The sequence below is a fragment of the Leopardus geoffroyi genome, chromosome B2, assembly GCF_018350155.1.
Source record: "Leopardus geoffroyi isolate Oge1 chromosome B2, O.geoffroyi_Oge1_pat1.0, whole genome shotgun sequence".
NCBI classification, from domain to species: domain Eukaryota; kingdom Metazoa; phylum Chordata; class Mammalia; order Carnivora; family Felidae; genus Leopardus; species Leopardus geoffroyi.
In genome coordinates this window covers 4,439,278-4,460,823 of record NC_059332.1, presented here as the reverse complement: position 1 = coordinate 4,460,823, position 21,546 = coordinate 4,439,278, and the positions used below count along the sequence as shown (strand labels likewise).

General features: G+C 51.7%; 1 protein-coding gene and 1 long non-coding RNA gene across 13 annotated transcripts in view; one reads left to right on the top strand and one right to left on the bottom strand.

Moving 5' to 3' along the window:
• The window catches only part of LOC123607933, a 35,113-nt gene extending 17,467 nt beyond the window's left edge, over positions 1-17,646 (bottom strand). For both annotated transcript variants that reach the window (XR_006716990.1, XR_006716989.1), the window contains exons 1-2: positions 17,500-17,646; positions 4,477-4,767 (exon numbers count right to left, since the gene is read on the bottom strand). This is a non-coding gene — a long non-coding RNA (uncharacterized LOC123607933). The remainder of the gene's footprint in view (positions 1-4,476; positions 4,768-17,499) is intronic.
• The window catches only part of CARMIL1 (capping protein regulator and myosin 1 linker 1), a 310,299-nt gene that overhangs the window by 94,421 nt on the left and 194,332 nt on the right, over positions 1-21,546 (top strand). For all 11 annotated transcript variants that reach the window (XM_045497187.1, XM_045497188.1, XM_045497184.1 and 8 more), the window contains one exon: positions 16,106-16,156. In XM_045497187.1, the coding sequence (XP_045353143.1) occupies positions 16,106-16,156 (51 nt within the window). The remainder of the gene's footprint in view (positions 1-16,105; positions 16,157-21,546) is intronic.

Here is a 21,546-nt window from a genome sequence, read left to right as displayed (position 1 = left end):
TTAAGTGTGCCTGCTCACTAACAGAGCCCAGCAGCTCAGACTTGCCCAGAATGGGTTTTCAAAGACCACGCTGCCCGAGCCATCCTTAGGAAGCCCTTCTAAATTTGCAAGAAGCACGAATTCCACGATTGATGATACGGTTCTCATTTTATACATTTCCCACATAGCGAATATACTCTTGGCCCCAAATATAATTGGTATATTTTTGCCTCGTTCACAGGAACCGACACGTACTCAATTTTAAATTATCTTAACGGCTCATGTTGGTTTTTATCTTTGCTTTTATGTTGTTGGGCCTCAGCTCTGATTTAATAGTGTTGAGGGATGTCGTCACGGATTTTAATATCCTTCCTATGGTGGAAATTACACTGTATTAAATTATATGTGTAATGTATATATATATATAATTGTGTTCCATAAATATAACAGCGTCCTATGGTTCGTCATGCAGTATTTCACGTATATGCACACACATACACGTAGATATAAAGTCGATGATTCTCTAATCCTATAGTTTGTAGAAACACACAGTAGTTAAAAGGTAAAGAGACGCGGCACCATCGGTCAGTTTTAGGTAACGCGGGCACTCAGGCTTGCTGGCTTGGAAAATGAACAGAATTGCGTTCTTTTGAAAGTATCAGCGTTCCTGGGACTTCGTTTCCTCATTCTCAAAATGAAGGAATTTCACTGACAGCTTCGAAGGGCAGCTCTAAACTGATTGAATTGCCATGTTAATCTCCTGGGCCGTGCAGTTTAGTGGTATCACTGGGGGTTGGCGTGAGTGGTTCAAAAGCAGGATTAACTGAGAGCTCATTCTCCAGCTGTTGGCTGAGGAGATTAGTCAGGAATGTGGCCCTGTCATTTGGGTCTGTTTGCTGGCGGATAAGGGAACCCCCTCACGCACGCGGGGGCCACCTCGCTCATCGAGCCCCAGCCTAGCCGGTGCGTGGCTGTCACCGTCCAGTCGGGGGGCCGGGCTCTGGCCAGACCTCGGGGGGCCTTGTTGGGGCACGTGGAAGGTCTGAGACACGGCTCCAAGAGCAGTACTGTGCTCGTGCAGACGGCATTTTCCAGAACGGTTCTGCCAGCTCAACTAGGATTTGGGAACGAAGGATTTGCGTCTAGTTTTTTTTTGTTGTTGTTTTCTTTCCCTCCCCCACCTGCTTTCCCTGTTATATGTCTTCCCAATTCCTGCTCTCCTTTCCCGACCAACCTATAAAGATACACTGTGAGGGGCTCCTGGGCGGCTCAGGGAAGCGTCTGACTCTTGATTTCAGCTCAGGTCGTGATCTCACTGTCATGCGTTCGAGCCCCCCATCGGGTTCCGTGCAGACAGTATGGAGCCTGCTTGGGATGGATTTTCTCTCTCGCTCTCTCCCTCTCCCTTCCCCCTACTCTCAAGATAAATAAATAAAAACTTAAAAAAAAAAAAAAGATTTGCACTGTAAAATTTAGGACTGCCGTTAATCTCTCTCTGCCTTGATTTTGTCATCTGAAAAATGGTGTTATTCACAGCAGCCCCTTCCGTCACTGTGATCTTGGGAGGAAGAATGAGCTGACCGGAGACCGTCAAGTGCCTCGATCCGAGGGCAGGAGAGTAGTAGTTCAGTTATAATAAGAACGTCCTGTCTTTATTTTTCTGCGGCCTTTGAAATGCCCGCATTGAATATGCTTCGGGGGGGGGGAGATCTCATTTTGAATGTCATTGACAGAGTGATGGCCTAGAAGATATTAAAGAATTGCAAACAAAAACTAAGAAATTATGTTTGAAAACTGTTAAGAGCAAGCCATTCACTGTGTGTTTTCAAATATGTGCAGAATTAGAAGCAGACGCTCGCTCTGGGGCGTAATGAAAAGTACGATCTTACAAATCGAAGTTGTACATATCCTTTTAATTTAATCACAAGAGAAAAAGTGTAACGTATAGTTTATGGATGTAGAGTGATTTTTTTTTCTTCAGCGATGTAGCTAATCAGTATGGCCACTATCCACAAGTAGCTATTTTATTTAAAATTAATGAGAATTGCATAAAATTTCAGTGACTCAGTCACATTAGTCACATTTTAAGTGCTTAGCAGTCACACGTGGTTATTGTGTTGGAGAGACCACATGTAAGACATTTCTAGAAGGTTCTATGAGACAGTGTGAGCTACCTTAGAGAAGCTGTGAGCAATGGCAAAAAAACATCCCCATCCTCCTCCTTTCCGAAGCTGTGTTTTAGAATTCAAATAGAATCTTTGGCTTAATGTTATTTCATTTTAACTGTACACTTGAAATTATTGAACAAAGCACAGCTCACTCCAAAACAACACGGATTCGTTTCTCTACTTGGAAAATCCTGGAACCAGTTCTTGGCTCCCCAGTTGCACGTCTTCCGTAAATATTTTTTTCTTTACTAGGTAACGTATTACCTGGACCAATCTAGTAGTCACTTCATCACGGACCGCCCCGAGTTGTTATGTAATTATTTCATGAGTATAACCAAACTCTTACTTTTAGCAAAATAACTAACCCCTTATATTCCAATTTCACTTATCCACAAGTCCACTTGGGCTCTACCATCAAAGGATGTCCAGAATCCAGCCACTTGTCAGCCACCACTCCCAGGGAGTGGTGGTCCCAACCACGATCATCCCTCGTGATTTACTGCAGTCGCATCCCGACCGGGTTTCCTGCCTCCCCTCTTGCCCTCTCACTCGCTTCCCCGTCTCTTCTCGACATAGAAGTCAGAGAGCTCGCTTTCATTGTCTGGTCATGTTGCTCTTGTGCTCCAAAGCCTCCAGTGGTTTCTATTCCAAGTAAAAGATAACGTGTGGTGGCCTGCAAGGCCTCTCAGCTCTCGTGGCCCCTCACTCCTCCTTGTTACCCCTCTGACCTCACCCATGCTTACTCTCTGCAGGGCACAGTGGGCTCTTTATCCTTCTTCTCCCGTAGGCATATTCTCACCTCAGGGCCTTTGCTTTTGCTGTTTCCTCTGCCTGGACTACTCTTTTTGTTTGGTTTTTTAATGTTTTAAATATTTATTTAATTTTGAGAGAGAAGGAGCAGGGGAGGGGCAGAGAGAGAGGGAGACACAGAATCCAAAGCAGGCTCCAGGCCCTGAGCTGTCAGCACAGAGCCCAATGCGGGGCTCAAACCCACGAACCGTGAGATCATGACCTGAGCCAAAGTCGGACTCTCAGCCAGCTGAGCCACCCAGGCGCCCCTCACCCAAATTTGTTTTAAAATTTTTTTAACGTTTATTATTGAGAGACAGAGAGAGACAGAGCATGAGCATGGGAGGGGCAGAGAGAGGAGGAGACACAGAATCCGAAGCAGGCTCCAGGCTCCGAGTGGTCAGCATAGAGCCAACGCGGGGCTCGAACCCACGAACCACGAGATCATGACCTGAGCCGAAGTCGGACGCTTAACCGACTGAGCCACCCAGGCGCCCCCCGTGCCTGGACCACTCTTGCGGGAGACAACAATGTGGCTCATCGCTTCACTTCCTCTAGACCTATTCTCTGTCACTTCATAAGGAGGTGTCACCAAACTGTTTACAAATGCCACCTGCCACCCCCACTCCCCAGTCCCCACACGGCAATCTCTGTTCCCTTTCCTAACTGTCTTTTTCTCCATAATGCTTATCGTCGTCTGGCGTTCTGTCCCTATGTTTTACGCATTTATTTCTGTATAGTCTGCTTCCTCTCAGTGCAATAGAAGCTGCTTGAAGGCAGGGCTTTCTGCCTTTTTGATCTTGGCGTCTTGCACAAGGTAGGCGCTCGACAATTGTTTCAGGAATGAGTGAAAAAAATACTCCAGTAGTTAACGATAATTATGATAAATGCTACACACAGACACACACAGAATGCGATCGGGTGGTGCATTTACAAGAGAATTCTGTTTTCTGGAAGCGAGGAGTGCTAACATAATGGAAATTCGTTTCGCAAGAGAAACACAAACACGCATCTTGCAGCGCGAGCCTGCCTCACCCCTTCCTCCCTGGGCTTACTCTGGTTTCAGGCTCTGCTTTCTGGCTTGCTCTAAAAGTGCATCTGTCCCCCTCCTTCCCGCTCTTGAGGGGCCGCACGGGGGGCGTTTGAACCGGGGCCCCAGGGGCCGGACGTGGACCACTGGGGGGAGGGGGAGGACGAGGGACTGGGACGGTGGCGGGCCCGTCCGCAGAGCAGCCAGCCCTGTGCGGGCACGCCAGCCCCCTGGCACGAGGCGGAAGAGGACGCCCTGGGTTTGGGGGCCGGGCTGCCGCTGCTCTGTGTTTGTCCTAAGGTGGCAGGGGCCACGTGCGTGGGGCTTGACCGTGGTTTGCTGCCTTGAGGGTGGGGGGGAGTTGATGAGTTTTGGAAATAAGACGGGGAGGCCCTTCCCCACGCCGCCAAGTGGTGACGCCAGACTGGGGCGCCCTGCCTGTTCCTGGCACAGGGGGGACGGGGGAGAGCTCGGGAGTGGCCGGGAGCAGTGAGGCTGGGGGGCACTTACGGTTGGCTCGTCCTCCCCAAGGCCCGGGGGCCGCAGCGCTGCTCACAGAGCCTGGACTTGCCGTGGAAGTGGTGGCCGGGTAGCAGGTGTTCGTGCCTGAGCACGTGGGCTTCTCACTTCCTGCTTTTGTGCCAAAGCTGATTTTGGCCGGAAAGGCTCCGTCCCCGGGGTTTCGCTTTATCCTGAAACTCTGAGCCGTTTGGCAGAATGCTGCGTGGAGTTCTTGCATCGATGAGTGATGCCTCTGTGTCCGCTGAGCCTGCACTTCTCCAAAAGCAAATCTCATCTGATCTGAAATTTCAAGAAAGAAAAACAAGCTATTTTTTTTTATTTAAAGAAGGAAAAGGTTTCCTCTCTTTCACTTGACCTTTGATTATGCCTTGGGTTTTTTTTTTTTTTTTAATGTTTATTTATTTTGAGACAGAGAGAGAGAGAGAGAGAGAGAGAGAGAATCTCAAGCAGGCTCCATATTGTCAGCACAGAGCCTGTCGAGGGGCTCGAAGTCACGATCTGTGAGATCATGACCTGAGCTGAAATCAAGAGTTGGACACTGAACCAACTGAGCCACCCAGGTGCCTCTATTATTATTTTTTTTTTAATTTTTAAATTTTTTATTTACTTTTGAGAGAGAGAGAGCGCGTGAGTGGGAGTGAGAGAGAGGGAGACACAGAATCCGAAGCAGGCTCCAGGCTCCGAGCTGTCAGCACAGAGCCCAACGTGGGGCTTGAACTCACAGACTGCGACGTCGTGACCTGAGCCGAAGTTAGTCGCTTAACCGACTGAGCCACCCAGGCGCCCCTCTATGCCTTTGCTTTAGAAGATAGGTTCCCTTATGTTTAAATTTTCTATTCATTGTCACTAAAATAATAACATGAGGTTACTTCTGTGTTTTGTATAAAGTCTGCCTCAACAGTCCCCCGACCCACTCTTTCTAAATTGTTTGGTTTAGTGTTGCCTTGTTGGCATCCAATCAAGGGCAGACTCAAGATCCAGAAAGCCATGGGAGAGCTGAAATCATTTATGAAAGCGGAGTTTGCTTACCCTGCCTCCGTTGCTGGAGGTGCTGACACTCCCAGCCTGCCGGGGGGAGGGGGTGGTTATCAGATCTGGAACCCACTGTCTGCGGCGAATTAGTGAGTGAAGAAGTTCTTTGAACACAGTAGGCGGGAGGCAGGATGTCAGTGCTTCTAAACTGTTCCACTGCGAGCTTCTCTCTTCTTGCTTGTCTTTGTTTTGACAGGTAAGTTGGGAATGAACTAGCAGATGTGTTTGAAATGGGTCGAGGTGAACTGCAGACAACAGGCTTTCAGGTACTTTCCTTCCAGGATATGATGGTTCATTGGGAAGGATGTGTCAGTTCCGTGGCCGGGCGCAGGAATAAAGAGGCAGACGTGAATTTTTAGAACCAGTTTTATAGACTGTAGCAGCAGCCTTTTGCCTCCAAAACTCCTGAATTTTCCCATCCGGAGAGGGGGTGGGGGAGGGCTGTGCCTCCTGTCGTCATTACTCAGCAGATACTTGAAGAACCCCTGCTTTGCGCCAGGCAATGGGAAATGCGGCTGTGAATAGGGCAGATGTGGTCCCTGCTCCCAGGCCCCTCACAGTCTGGTGGGGCCGGTGAGAGTGTGTGGTTTGAATTTTTTTTTTTAACATTTATTTACTTTTGAGACAGGGAGAGACAGCGTGCGAGCAGGGGAAGGGCAGAGAGAGAGGGAGATGAGGAATCTGAAGCAGGTTCTAGGCTCTGAGCCGTCAGCACCGAGCCCGACACTGGGCTCGAACCCAGGAAGTATAAGATCATGACCTGAGCCGAAGTCGGATGCCCGACCGACTGAGCCACCCGGGTGCCCCAAGAGTGTGCAATCTGAGCAATAGTTAAAGCTGTGACAGGTGTGGGTATGAAATGTGGCACCGCTGTGAGAGCATATGACAGGGAGACCTTTCTGAGGGTAGAATGAACTTCCTTCGGGAAGTCCTTTAAAGGGTTGGGATCCGAAGGGTGAGTAGGTGTGGACAAGGTGGAGGTAGAGAAAGGAGGGGGTCGGGGCAGGGGCATCTGGAGCGGGGGGGGGGGGGTGGGACCGCCCCCTCGGGAGGCCAGCGGAAGGCCAGCGCGGCTAGATGGGGAGCAGAGGCAGTCAGGTGACGCCCAGGTGGAGGCAGGGACCAGCGTCTTCCTGCAGGGCCACCCAGAGAGGGGATGCGGTAACACGTGGGTCCCTGAGCATCCAGGACCCACACAGGCAGTGGCTGGGGCGAGAGTGTTAGGAGGCCGGTGCTCCTGGAACAGGAGCACGATGCTGGCAGCCTGAGCAGAGTCCGCATGGTGGAGATGGACAGAAGTGAACGGGTTATGGGACGTTTGGACGGCATTGAACTGGGCGAAGGATGAGTAGGGACGAAAGACGGCGATGCCGGGGGCTCCGGCTGGGGCACTGTGGCTGGCTGGGCGCACCCCTGCGTGCAGACTGCCGGACGGGGAGCAGATCCTGGAAGGGAGACCACAAGTTTAGTGGAGGATGTGCTGAGCTCTACGGTCGGAGGGGCATCCAGGTGGGGCGGGATGGGTAGATCTGACCCCAGAGAGGTCCGGGTGTGGCGCGGCCGGGGATGAGCGTGGTCCTGGGAGACCACGGGAGGCAGGCAGCGGGAGCGGGCACCCAGCTGGCCGTGACCTGAGAGGGGTAAAGAGAAGCCCAGGCATCAGGCTGTGCCCGTGCTGAGGAGTAATCTAGTGAGCGCATGCTGGAGACCATATGCTGGGTGTCGCTGCAGACAGGTGTCGCAGACAGGTGTCGGGACCTCAGCAGGAGCAGTTCCCGCGGGGCTCTGGGGACAGAAGCCCAGTTTGAACAGCAGGGGAGGGGACTTGGGGGCCGGAAGAGGAAGACATCGGGTGCAGACCCTTGACTGAGAAGTTGGGCTCAGCGGAGGGAGGGAGTTAGCCGAGGGGTTTAGGGTCCACGGTCTCCTTCTCGCTCTACATACTTCTGTCTGTGGGCTTTAAAGTTTTTTTAACGTTCATTTGTTTTTGAGAGACGGAGAGACAGAGCACGAGCAGGGGAGGGGCAGAGAGAGAGGGAGACCCAGAATCCGAGGCAGGCTCCAGGCTCTGAGCTGTCAGCCCAGAGCCCCACGTGGGGCTCGAACCCACGAACCGCGAGATGGTGACCTGAGCCGAAGTTGGAGGCCTAATGGACTGAGCCAGCCGGGCGCCCTGTCTGTGGACGTTAGGCACGGGCAGGTCCCAGCACAGGTCGGTGGGGGGTCATTGGGAGCCCCGGTGGAGGGATGGGGCTTTCCTTCCGGCTCTTCAGAGGCCGAGGAGGAGGGCGGGCAGGTGCTGGCGTGTAGGTTTGCAGTGGGATGTCCTCGGCGATGCCGTCTGATCAGTTCTGTTTTCCCAGTGGAGCCAGAGGCACAGCGTGTCCGCAGCTGCAGGAAGTGGGGTCAGCGTGCGGACTCGGTGGCTTCTCCAGCTGCGCTCGGCGGCCACCTCGGCACGCGGGACCAGCCGCTGGGGGGGTTCATCCAGAGTTGAGGCCTCTGTGGGCGGAATGAAGGCACCAGGAAGGTGTGGGCGGTGGCGCAACGGTTTCAGTGCGGTTTCAGTGGGGTCAAGGGGCCGGGGCTGACGGGAAGAGAGGCTGTGGGATGCTCAGGGGCCCCGCAGGCCGGGGTTAGGAATCCAGTGGGGTAGCTGGGTGGGGGGAGAGATACGGGTGCTTGGCGAGCTGTAATGTGCACAGAAGTCACCCGGGGAATCTTAGTAAATGCAGATGCGATGCAGCGAGCGTGGGACGGGGACCTCAGTCTCTGCCTTTGAACAAGCTCCCGTGTGATGCCAGGCCCTGGGCCCCGCGGGTCGCACTTTGAGGAGAAGCTGGAAGGTTGTCGTTCTAGAGGGCGGCCCGAATTAGAAATCCAGAGGTGGCACGGCTTTAAGCAATGGGTACCGTGGCCTGGGAGTGACTGAGCAGACCGGAAGGTCAAGGAACGAGAGGGCCACCTGAGTCACTGAGGACGCGTGACGGCGATGCTCGCTAACGCTTACTCTCCGCGAGCTGTTCTGGGCGCCTGGGGTGCGGACTCCACGTGGGCGCTCCCTCTCCGGAGCCCAGTGCCCTGACGCGAATGGGTGCGTGAGTGACCCCCGAGGACAGGCGCGCAGGCGGGGGGCGTGGAGAGTTTGGGCCAGGCGTTGGCCTCAGGTGTGAAGGAGGTTAAGCGTGTCTAAGAGAGTGCTGGCGTTTCACAACTACTTTGGAGGCCTCACGACTCTCCTGCGGACGCGGTGCTCTACCCATTTTACAGGTTAGAAGAATAAGGTTCGGAGGGATTGTGTAATTGGTAAGTGGGAGAGCGTTCACGTGAATTCACAGTGGCCCAAGTCCCAAGTCCATTCCTCCTCCGTATCAGGTTTCCATGCAGGAATGCAAATTCTCTTCTAATTCCCTGGGAGGCTGCAGTTACCCTGGGGGTGCTCTCCCCTGGGCTGCCTCTGCTTCCTGGAGTGTGAGGTGTTGTGAAGGAAGCTGAGCCCAGGGGATGCCCATCTGGGCTTGGCTCTTCCTAGCGGGGCAGCTGGGCTTGGCTTCGTCTCTACCAACTTTGCGCCTGTCTCTTAGGGCTTAATTTTTTGTTCATGTTTATTTATTTTGAGAGAGAGAGAAAGCGTGCGCAGAGGAGGGGCAGAGAGAGGTAAGTAACCTGCCGAAGGTCACACAGCTGGTAGGAAGAGGTCTGGTGGGAATTCACACCCGGGCTCACTGCCTCTGGATCCAGCACTCTTTGTCACTGGTCTTTTCTTTCAAGTGACTCTTTGTGGTCTCTGTTGGCTGCCATGCCTGGGAGGTCCCCATCCCTGGGGTTTGAATTTTGAGAGGGGTCACACATGGAAGAAAAGTCCATCCACCCAGTAAGGGCAGCCAGAGGACCGTCTGCTTTCTGTCCCTCTTGAGCTCTGGGTGTTTTCTTGCTTTACTGTATTTTTTGGGAGGTTTTTTTTTTTGGGGGTGGGGGGAGGATTATGAGAGCTATCCGTTAAAAACTATATTTGTGCTTAACATTCTGTTGCTTGGAACACAGAGGAATTCTCCTGGATGCTGATCGATCATTCAGTCATTTAACCCTTCCTGGTCTGCTTCCCCTTCTGTAAAATAAAGGAATTGGATGCATCCTTCCCCAGCACTCTTGTAGCTCTGTGACCTTTAGCTACCCTTGGGTTCTAGTGACTCTCATGGTCAAGGAGAGGCTGGCTGGGCCTGTACTGGGGAAGCAGGAGAAGTTTTGTGAATTCGTTGGGTTCACATGACCTTTACCTCCACCTGGCATGTTTTCTGTGCTCCTCACACGACTGCGACTTTACTGTTGGTGAGTTCATCTAGAACACAGCGAGGACACCAGTGGCTGATCCCTTCCTAAGTGCACATGCCACGGGCAGACCTGGGAGCCCCCAGTTCACCGCCCACCGGGGGCCAAGAGCTCTGGGCAGGAACCCTCCACACCCCAGGGCCTGACACGAGCCCCCCGACACCCTGAGGGGTATCAGACTCTTAGTCATAGCCGAGGAGGTGGCCCCCCCTTTTCTAGGGATCATTCCGCCTTGAAAAATGTGTCATCATAGAATCAGTGTGGCCCATTCCAGAGATTTGTGTCAGCCGGCGCTTTGAGAAGAAGATGTGATAGGGAGTGCCATTAAGGAGAATTGATGTTTTGAAGCAGCCACATGTTCATCTGTGGGGAAGCATTAACTCTGTTTTCTTTTAGGCTTTGATAATGCCCTACAGCTTGTGATCGTGGGGCGGCAGAGGGAAGGAAGCGATTGTCTGACGAGCTGTGTGAAAACGCTCCGTTTCTGCACAATGGCACAAATAACCAGGTGACAAAGAAATGGGTTTGCACAGGTGTTAGAGAACAAAAGCCTTGCTCCCCTGTTGACGGAACATCTGTCATTCCAGCGAGTAGGGCCCCAAGAAGGAACTCATTCTTCTTTGCAAACATTTAGTGGGGACTTGGCACTCCTGGTCATCTACACAGACCAAAGAGGAGCGGGGTCCTGGAGCAGGGGCCTCAGTCATGGACCCCGAGATAGGAAGGTGACACGGGGACCTGTTCCAATGCCCTTGTTCTCGGTTCGGGTACGTTTACGTCCGCGAAGATCGCGACTTGTTCTGTTAGGCCGCTCGGCTACTTGAGCTAAATCCAGGCTAAGTGTGGGTGACTGTCTTAGTTTAATACTGTCATGGGCATTTGTAGTTTCATCATAATGTCGACATACAAATAATATCATGCTATTGTAGCTCTTACATCTGCCAGTACTCCTCTGAGCGCTAAATGATGAGCCCGTTTAACCCTCACGGCTTCGTGGGTGTCGGTACGATCGCTGCCCCCGTTTTACAGAAGAGGAAACTGAGCCACGGAGAAGGTGAAGTCATTTGCCTAAGTCACACAGATAGTGAGTAGTGAAGCTTGGACTGAAATGCACACAACCCGGCCCCAGAGTTTCTCCTTTAAACCGCGAGGCCAGGGGTTGGCAAACGTTTTCCGTATAGGATCAGATAGTAAGTATTTTAGGTATTGTGTGCCGTAAAAATCTCTGTTGCTTGTATTCAGCTCTGCCTTTGTAGCGTGAAAGCAGCCAGAGACAATACGTTAAACAAATGGTGTGGCTGTGTCCCAAAAAAGCTTTATTCATAAAAATGGGGAGGGTGCTGGATTTGGCCCACAGGCTGTAGTTTTCAGATCCCATAATAGACTCTACTGCCTCGTCAGGGAACATCTACTAATGACAGAGAGAGACAGATACTGGAAAGTATGGCGATCCAGTTTTATAAGGGATTTGGGGCCAGAAGTTGCATGAAAAGGATATATTGTTTGTATTCCTTTTGGGTGAAGTGTCCTCTTGCTTTGGCCGGGGAGGGTGACGGGCCCCATGGCTGTGCACCGTGGATGTTAAGAGGCTCGGGGCCGGGAGAGACTTTTTATTCTAGCTCAACTTTCTGGGCGATCTTTCACAAGACTCTCAGCACCTCCACAGTGGTGATGATGGTCCTTGCCACCTGCCCCTCTTTCTCCCTGAAGTGTGTATCTTGGATGAACGAGGTCTTGTCTGTGATTCACTTGGAGCCCCTGGAAGAGGGTAAATGTATTAAATGGCCTTCATCATTTCATTTGCTTGCAAATTAGAGAGTACTCTGGGGGTACGAGACCATTTTTTGAATGTTTGCCATGTGGAGCCCAATCTTAAAGGAGGGGCATTCTTGGTAATCTGCACGAGAGAGAGTGGATTGAGGAGGGATGGGTTTATGGATTGCCTATGCAGTGGTAGGCTGTAGGCAAATGGAGTTATTAAAGAGGGTGAAACGGGTATTTATTTCAGTTTTTAATAAGCGTGCATTGCAAGCAGTGAGAGGGTTCTGTAGTCGACCTCATTATATATCATTTCTGTAAGAAAATTTAGGCTTCTCTGCTAAGCTGTGAGTTTCCGCGGTGGGGAGGAGTTTTATAAGTGTTTCCAAGTGAAATGTTGAAGTTAAAAGTTGAACCCAGAAGCCTCAGAGGGAACCAGGCTGCTGCCTGCATTTCAATGAAAGGGAGAGGAAATGCATTATGGAGGTTGAAAATGTGGTTTGCATGCTAAGACCTCTGTGGAAGAATGGGCCTCCCGGAGGAGGGGAGCAGGGGTAAATAGCTTGCCCTTAGTGACTGAGGTTCCTCCGTGAAGCACAAATGCTTCTTCGGATCCCCCCACCCCCTCGCTTTTTTTTTTTTTTGCAAGAAAATATACTGAACTGAAAATTTCAGCCTAGACGACGTCTCGAAACCCTGGTGGGCTCCTTCTGATGCCAGAAGCTATCATTTGAAAATCAGTAAGTGTGACTGCTTCGTCCTGATTTGGGCACCTAAATTGAAGACGGTTCCCACCCACTGTAACGATAGAAGAGCTGGTATTTGACCGAGACCTCCTCGGTGCTGGGCTTGGGCTTTATCTACACTTGTATCTTACTTTAAAACAACAGTATTTGTCCTGCAGAGGAATATTCTTCTTGTTTTACAGAGGGGGAAACTGAGGCATCGGGCAGTTGACTGACTCTGTCAGGGTTAGGCAGCTGGTGAGTGGTGTAGCCAGACTTTAAATCTGCCTTCCTGATTCCAAACCCCTGCAAGGAGGGTGAGCAGGAGTCCTGGGTTTCTGGGACCCTGGGATTGTCCGTGCTTTAAGCCTAGAAACGTCCTGGGCAAATGGGAAGATTTGGTCACCCTGCGAGCAAGATGCTTGTGACCTCAGCACCGAGGTGGTGCTTATTATAGGATAAATCGAAGGGGGGGTTTCCTGTGTGATCGCCCCTCCGCTGCTAGAAGCCGTATGTGTGCCCGTAAGACCTCCAAGGCCGCACGCCCCAGGACCCTCTTGGAGCCAAGTAGGAAAGCTAGGAGACTGAGTTCTTTGGGGATTCCAGCATGAGCGTAGCCCCATTTACTGGCCCAGTTTGCGCCAACGGAGCTAGAGGCATGCTTCTGGGAGGAGCAGCGGCTTGTAGTTTTTCACTCTTGCTTCAAATGACTGCTACACTCTTGTGCTTACAAGTGGGCATGGTCTCGGGAAAGGCTGGGTCAGCTTTGGAGGATTTCACCCACTCCATCCCCTCCCCTCCCCTCCCAAACTTTCTAAGACGGGTCCTCATGCCTCCGGAGACCCTAGGTGACCACCAGAAATGGGGACCAGCCGGCACAAAGCTGCTTCCTTCAAAGCCTGGGCTCCCACGTGGATGCGTCTCTTTTCAAACAAATTCTTTTGGGCTGTGTCCAAATTCCGGAGGACACTGTGTACTCAGAAACTATTTTTCAAGAAGGCGAGTTGGCACGTAGGACCGCAGATCGCGAACGGGGTTGTTGCCTGAGGGGAGGCAGAAGTGATCGTGAGAACCTCGTATGTCTACCTGTGGCCAAGAGATTGATTGCTCGTCATTCAAAAGGTGGATGCACATGAACGTTCTGAGTTTCTTCCCCTCTCTTTTAAAGAAATGTACTGACCCCGGGGCACCCGGGTGGCTCAGTCGGTTGAGCATCCGACTCTTGATTTCGGCTCAGGTCATGATCTCATGGTTTGTGGGTTCAAGCCCCATGTTGGGCTCTGCACTGACAGCGTGGAGCCTGCTTGGGACCCTCTCTCTCTGCCCCTTCCCCATGTGTGCTTTCTCTCTCTCTCTCAAAATAAATAAATAAACTTACAAAGTAGTGACCCAGTTAATACTCTCCCTGTGGCCCCTAGAAGCGCCCTGTGCTGACTGATCAGGAAGGGGCTGGTCAGGAGAGGGCAGGCAGGTCATGTGATGCCTTGGCTGCTTGTGGGAGACTTTAGTCCCAAAGTACAACACTTACAGAAGGGCGGAAGGCCGGCCCGCACCTCGTGCTCACATCAGTGGTTGGGATGCTTGTGGGAGACCAGTCTCTGAGACTTCTGAATTAGATCCCCACAGGGGGCCTTGTGATTACCCATGCGTTCCTTGTTTCGCCATGTCAAAGGTGCCTTGTCACCTTTATTCGTGTTCTGTGCAAGTTTCTCTGTGACTGTGTTACAGATGAACTATCCTTCCAGAATGCGGTGTTCCTTCCGTGGTTGGCGTCTGCTGTTTGGCAGTAGGCATGAATAAGTTGCAGGCTCACAGATGAGCAGATTAGCATCTGGGAAGCCCCGGGAAGTGAGGGCGGAGTTGAGGCAGGGGCGGGTGCTGGAGGAGGAGGAGAGGGTGAGAAAGGGGGGAGGGGAGTGTGCTGGGGACAGTGGCAGCCTCAGCAGAGCGAGGAGTGAGGGGAGGGGAGGGACGCAGACAGACTGAGAGCAGCACAGACAGGATCGGGGAGGCACCTAGAAGACAGACGCACGGACAGGCAGGCAGACCAGTAGGGACTGGCTCTTTTCCTCGGCACCTCCAACATCCCTCTTCCTGTTGATGACGCTTTTACCCCTCTGCTTCCTTCCAGCTTTAAAGCTCTGTGGCTCGTCCGTGTTTGCATGGGTGAGGACCACCTGGAAGTGGGTTCTGGAATTTCGAGAGTCCGCGTAAGGAATTAGCAGCCCGGTCTCTGGCCCCAGAGCATGCTAGGTTCAAGTCTCAGCTCGGCCACCCGCTTGCTGGGTCAGCCGGGCGAGTTCCATCATCTCTGTGCGTCTTAGTCTCCTCTTCTTGAAATGGGGGTGATAACGGTGTCCAGGCTAGCTCTTAGGGTGCTGTGAGGACTCAAGGAGATGGGGCCCACAAGCCTGTTAGAACAGCGTACCCGGCAGTATTGGCCGTGGTTGCTCCTGTGCTTCTGACGTGATCCTGGGTGTGGTGGGACCAACGTCTGTGGGAAGGAACGTTCACGGAGCTTGATACGTTTATTGAAACACTGAAAAGGCTGCACGTTGCTGTCTGGGGCTTGTGCCGTTGAGCTTCGTGCTCGTCTGAAACGATTCTAGATTGGGGGTCCGGAGCTCCAGCTTCCGTCTCCAGCTCTGGCGTGAACCCAGCAAAGACGAGTTTCTGTGGAACCTGCTCTCAGATTAGGAGCTGAGATGGTAGTAAGCAGCGGGGTTTCAGGTCACTGACCAGGTGATGCTGAGTCCTTTCTGGCACGTGAGCTCTGTGATCTGGCCCTGTGCAGAGAATTTTGTGGGCCGAAGATTCTCGAAGAGACCGGGGATTGCTCCTACAAGACCCCCTGGAAGAGAGAAATGCGTGGGCTGTGTTGTAAATAATAAATTTAGCGATGAGGAAGTTCTTTGAGAAATGAAGAAGCCAGTCCTCCCATCAGAACTTAAGTACTGGAGACTCCTTTCTTCAGTGCAAAGGCCCTGGGGCCTGCCCAGACCTCCAAGCTGCAGAGTGGCACCCTATTCCGACCTTGGCGGTTGTGGACTGGGATCCCTGCTCCGGGGATGAGTTCAAACCATTTCCAACCTCTTTGTATTCACAAGGGCTTCTGCTGGCTAAGAGGGGTCCTAGAAGCATGTGGGGCCCTATGGACTGCGTAGATGTTCTTAGTGGAGTATTGGAATCGAAACCTCCATAAGTGTTCTCTCGAGAACTGGGGGAGGCCCAGCTGAGAAACACAGCTGGGGACACCTTGGAAGCATCCCCTGATGCGCTGTCTGTGCACCGTGTGAATGTTCTCCGCTCGTGCACAGGGAGTGGAAGCGGGCAAGTGTGGGTGGTGGTGGTGAGGAAGGTGTCACAGAGCCCTAGGCTTCTTCATTCAGTCTGCTGCTGATATGGGGGTGGGGGGGGGGGTGGGGGGCGGGGCTCACGACTGTATGCAGGGTCTCTGTATCTTAACATCCCAGAGACCTGTCGCGCTCACTCAGCAGAAGTAATCTCTTGGTCCCTTGGGCTGTTGATTGGACTGCTCATCTTGAGATTTCACAAGTGATTTGTTCAGTTTGGACCTTCACGCGGTGACTCTTGAGGAAAACGAGTTCTGCGTGGCCAGGAGGCTGTCCTGATTCACCGATTCTTCTTCCAGGCCAGGAACCCAGCCCCGTGGCCTCTCGAGGCTCCTGTGCCATTCTGTCCTGTGGGTAAAGCCCAAACCCATCAGTCCCACTTGGTGGTACTTACACTGATGCTGTCTTCCTATTCTGCAGGTGCTTACGTCATGCCGAGCCTTCCTCGTGACGGCACGAATCCCCACCAAGGTAAGTGGCGATGCGTCTCCTCCAACACACACACACACACACACACACACACACTCCCTCTTCAGTGGACACAACTTAGGCAGTGTCCAGAGTGTTCTTAGCATACCCGTACTTCCCTTCCTTCTCCCCAGAAAGCACCTGAGCGTTGCGATGACAGTTTCTACTCCATCGTTTCCCCTCCTCTTTGTGCGAAAGCATCCCGAGAAAAGTGGTAACACATTTTGTGCTCCGCAGCCCTGAGGCTTGTGGCTTCCGGTCAGTTTTTCTCTCTCCCGGGGCCTGGTTTACACTGTCCTCCAGTCCGGCTCTCACTTCCTTCGGTCCTGTGATGGCAGATTTTCCTAGGCTTTGACGTGTGGGAAGTGCCCGTCGTCACTAGTGCGTTCCCAGAAGCGTCGCCGCCTCCGCCCTTCTGCGTGCACTCCGGTGCCCCCTCCAAAACAATGCGACGCCACTTTATTCTGTAAAGGATCCGTTTCATTTTGCCAAGACACCATCCCGCTGTGTGCCAGTGCAGGCCTTCGGGTACCTGCTGCCCTTTGCCTTTATTTACTTTTGAGAGAGAGAAAGAGACAGAACATGAGTGGGGGAGGAGCAAAGAGAGAGGGACACACAGATTTCGAAGCAGGCTCCAGGCTCCGAGCTGTCAGCACAGAGCCCGACATGGGGCTCGAGCTCGTGAACTGCGAGATCATGACCTGAGCTGAAGTCGGATAGCTTAACCGGCTGAGCCACCCAGGCGCCCCTGCCCTTTTCCTTTCTGATTACACAGACGCTAAATTTCACGAAGTTTCCCTGAGGAATGAGACCACTGGTCCCCACCCCTTTTGATAACGTGAAGTGTGTCTGTATGTTTATAATGTGTTAGAAATGAAACCAATTGTTATGTGCACAGTGTTGGACTGTTACCCATATGTTAAGACACCTGAGGGGCGCCTGGGTGGCGCAGTCGGTTAAGCGTTCGACTTCAGCCAGGTCACGATCTCGCGGCCCGTGAGTTCGAGCCCCGCGTCGGGCTCTGGGCTGATGGCTCAGAGACTGGAGCCTGTTTCCGATTCTGTGTCTCCCTCTCTCTCTGCCCCTCCCCCGTTCATGCTCTGTCTCTCTCTGTCCCAAAAATAAATAAACGTTGAAAAAAAAAAAAATTAAAAAAAAAAAAAAAAAAAAAAAAAAGACACCTGAAGGCAGGCCAGGCCGTAAAGAAGCGAATGAGCCGTTATCCCACTGGTGAAAAATTAATTGCAGAAGGAAATTTGATGAACTTGAGAAATAGTCAAGTAGCCTGTTGAGTAACAGGCCCCTGAATAAAACGTTCACCCTTGTGATGCAGAAAAGTGTCTTACCTCCTGGGAGGTCACCTGACTCTCTTTTGCCGGCTGATCCCACACTACCCCATCCTTGCTCTGCCCCGAGTGAAGGTCTGGTTCGTCCTGTGATGTCCCTCGTGCTCCACATTGGCTGGACCGGGGTGGTCCGGACGTTGGTTCTGATGTCTGATATTGTCCGCATCACAAATACAGAAAAGCAGTTTTTCGTCCAAAGTGGTGTGTGTTCAGGACTCCCCCTTAGACAAGGCTGGTTTCTGGTGCCCCATTAAGTGGCCTGGGCTGAGAAGCAAAACCTATGTCAGTGACATTAACTTTCTGGGGAAATAATTACATTCAGAACAGTGCTGCATAATAGGTACTGGTTATGACATAGATCTCTTCTCTCTGGGGGCCGATCAGACATTTGTTTTCTTTTGTCTTTCTGTGAAATGTACCACATAAGCAGTCAAATGGACAAAAGAGAAATGAATCACAAAGCAGGTACCTCAATGAAGAAATAAAACTTTGCTATCACCAAGATAGCCCCAGCTCTGCTTTCGGGGATGGGAGTTGGGTCATTGTCAGATCGGGGACAGACCCTCGGAGAAGCTGGGTTGAAGGATTGCCCCACGTGAACCAGGCAGATGAAGGGGTCTCCTGGTCAGTGCTTAGTGGTACGGAAGAGCACAGTGCTTTGGGGGGCAGGGCTGTGGGGGCTGTTTTGGGGTATAGGGGTTTGGGGGGGAGTGCTTTGGGAAGCAGGGGTGATAGGAGAAGTGCCATGGGGAGAGGGGTGTGGAGTGGAGTGCTTTGGGGAGTGGGGGTGGTTGGAGGAGGGCTTTGGGGGGCAGGGGTATGGAGTGGAGTGCTTTGGGGAGCGGGGCATAGGGGCTGTGCTTTGGGGAGTGGGGGTAGTTGGAGGAGGGCTTTGGGGAGCAGGGTGTGGGGAGGAGGGCTTTGGGGAGCCGGGGTATTTGGGGAAGGGCTTTGGGGAGCCAGGCTGTTTAGGAGAGGGCTTTGGGGAGCAGGGGGGGAAGGCAACAGGTGGGAAAGGTGTGTGGGCATGGCTTGAGCTGCTGCCCATGGAGTGGGGGGCGGTCCTACAGGAAAGTCGCGCGGTCACGTGATCACTTGTAAGTTTGCTTATTGGCTGTGGGAGGGGACTTGCTCTGGGGCTGGGCTGGGGGAGGTGAGTGGTGGAGGCTGCTGATAGGCCATGCCAACTCCTTCCTCCTGTCTACCCAGGGGCTAACCTGTGTGGTTCTGTCTCACAGGCCTCCTGGCTCCTCCCGCCCGCTGCTGGGTGCCATTCCTCACACTGTTCTGGGTGGGCTGGGTGGGGTGGGCGAGGTGAGGTACTGTTACGCTGTGAGGACCAGCTTGGAGACAGTGATCTGAGCCTTGTTGCGTCTCCCAGTACGTCCTAGACACGGCGTCCTCACTGTTAGGTGTCGCTGGTGGGACGCTTGCCGAATCCTGGACGCAGCTTGTGCTCACATACGGATTGGGGACCCTACAGTCTCTCCTTGTGCTTTCCGCCTTGTCCTCGCTCTTCGCGTGCCTCCGTGCCCTTGCAAATCCTTTTTCTTTGGCCGGGAGTCCCCGTTTTGCCCCTTCTTTGCTTGACACCCTTGAAGTCATTCCTCTGGGCTTCGCTGAACCATCTCCGTGCTTTCCTGGCTCCCTGACATGTAGCTTCTCCTGGTGACAGTCCTTTGGGGCGGCGGGAACATCTCAATTGACCTCACTCGGCCGAGCTGATCAAAGCTGCCCGGGCCATCCCAGGTGGTGCCGACCGAGGCCAGCTGCACTTGATGTCTGCTGGCTTGTGAGAGAGTGCACGTGTTCACACCTGCTCCCTCCAGCTGGAGGAGACGCCAGGGTGCCAGGAGATGCCAGGGTGCCAGGCTCCCACCGAGCCAAGGTGGTTTGCTTCTAAACCTATTCTTGCTTAGGGTTACCGTAGTAAGTTTATTAAAGATATTTCACATAGTAATGAAAAAGGCTGCAAAAGGAGAGAGCATCTGTGCAATACTGAGTATTGATAAAGGTGAATTATTAAAAAAAAAATTAGGGTCTTGGTAAGGACCAGACAATGATTAAAGGCTGGGGTGATGGGGAGCAGATAACAATTCAGCAAATTTATGCCTTCAAATTGCATTGCCAGTGTCTTCAAGGTCTCTCGCCATTTTAAAATTTAATTTAGTTTATTTTTTTATTTTTTAATTATTTACTCTCTTATTTTGGAAGGGAGAGAAAGTGTGAGTCGGGGAGGGCAGAAAGAGAGGGAGAAAGAATCTGAAGCGGGCTCTGCACTGTCAGCACAGAGCCAGGTGTGGGGCTCGAACCCATGAATTGTGAGCTCATGACCTGAGCCCAAGTTGGACGCTTAACTGACTGAGACTTGAAGTGGACGTTGGGTACCCTACATTTAAGGGTGTGGCCCCCAGAGGAAATGCCATTATAGCACCAGCCAGTGGGCTTTACCCCAAGAAGAAACTTGAACGTTGTATCGAAGGCTAGGAAATGAGACGATGTTTATAAGTTTTAATTTGAAATAACTGAAGGTAGGTGTGTGTACTTTTTAGAAAATCATTCCCTGCTTGAAATGACTTTTCAAAACCCAACCAAGTATCGATCCTGATAATTATAGGTAAGAAGACTTGTACTCGAATAGAACGTGTGTATGTAGGTATTTTAGGGAACGGAACTGTAGGTGCACACACGTGCAACAAAGAGAGGGAGAGAGAATCTTAAGCAGGCTCCATGCGGTCAGCACGGAGCCCAACTCAGGGCTCGATCTCACGAACGGCGAGATCATGACCTGAGCCGAAATTGACTTGGATGCTCAACTGACTGAGCCACCCAGGTGCCCTCTGAATAGAATGTTTGAAATGTGCCTCCAATGCCACATTTGACTCTTGGAGGACAAGAGAAATGTCTCGTTCCTCTTTCCAGTTCCAGTCCTGGCACATAGCAGGTCTTCCATTCACGTCTGTTGGTTGACTGAGTGAATAATGAAAGAATACCTTTTCTACCTCTGGTCCTCAACACCGTACATCAAGAGATTTAACGGGAGATTCAGGGGTTCTGTGTTCTCAGGTTCATCCTGCCAGATGCAATAAGGTACAGTACGGCACCAGGGGGCAGAACTCAGGGTCTTGTGGGCTTGGTTATGGGTGCATGTTTCCCCCTCTGGCATTTCTGGTTTTAAAGGGAAGAGGTCAAGCAAACGGATCTAATGCAGTCCTGTCATCAGGTGCCATGCGACTGCTGTAGTCAGATGGAAGGCTGCAAAACGGGGGGAGAGATTTTTCCTGTTGTCCAGGAAAAATAGGAAAAATGTGGGACTGGAGATATATTGAAGAAAAAAGAAATGCTGATTACAGGAGAAGAGAGAAAGGGTCACCTGTTATTTGGGAAGGAAATAAATCATTGTTTATCTGCGCACAGAGAGACGTAGATTTTGACTCAACTCTGTGTGTTTCATTGAACCATGGTTTAAAATTCCTACATACTGTGTTTTTCTAAGTCCGTTCAAAATATGAATTTCTATGAGAGACGGTAGAGGGAGTATAACCCAGAGGGGAAAGGGTTTAGAAGGAAAAGAAAACCAACATCGTCTTTATCTCGATGGGACTTTCTGAAGCAAAATTTTGAACTAGGAGAAAAGTGTATGTTTAGATGGCTCGCTTTATACGTTCATTTCTCAGTGAAGAAATGCTGAAGTGCAAGTGTGAGAACATCCCCTTGACTTTGTCCCTGGATGAAATTTAAAAAGTCAGACTTGGACCTTCCTTTCAGCCTTTCAGTAAAGTGACCAATACTTATTCTGAATTAGGATAAATCAAGGTCATATCTTTTTTTGTTTGTTTTTTTTTAAGTTTATTTTGAGAGAGTGAGAGAGAGAGAGACCACGAGTGAGGGAAGGCGGGGATAGAAAGAGAGAGAAAGAATCCCAAGCAGGCTCTGCGCTGTCAGCACAGAGCCCGACATGGGGCTTGATCCCATGAGCTGTGAGATCATGACCTGAGCTGAAACCGAGAGTCGGACGCTTCGCTCATTGAGCCACCCAGGTGCCCC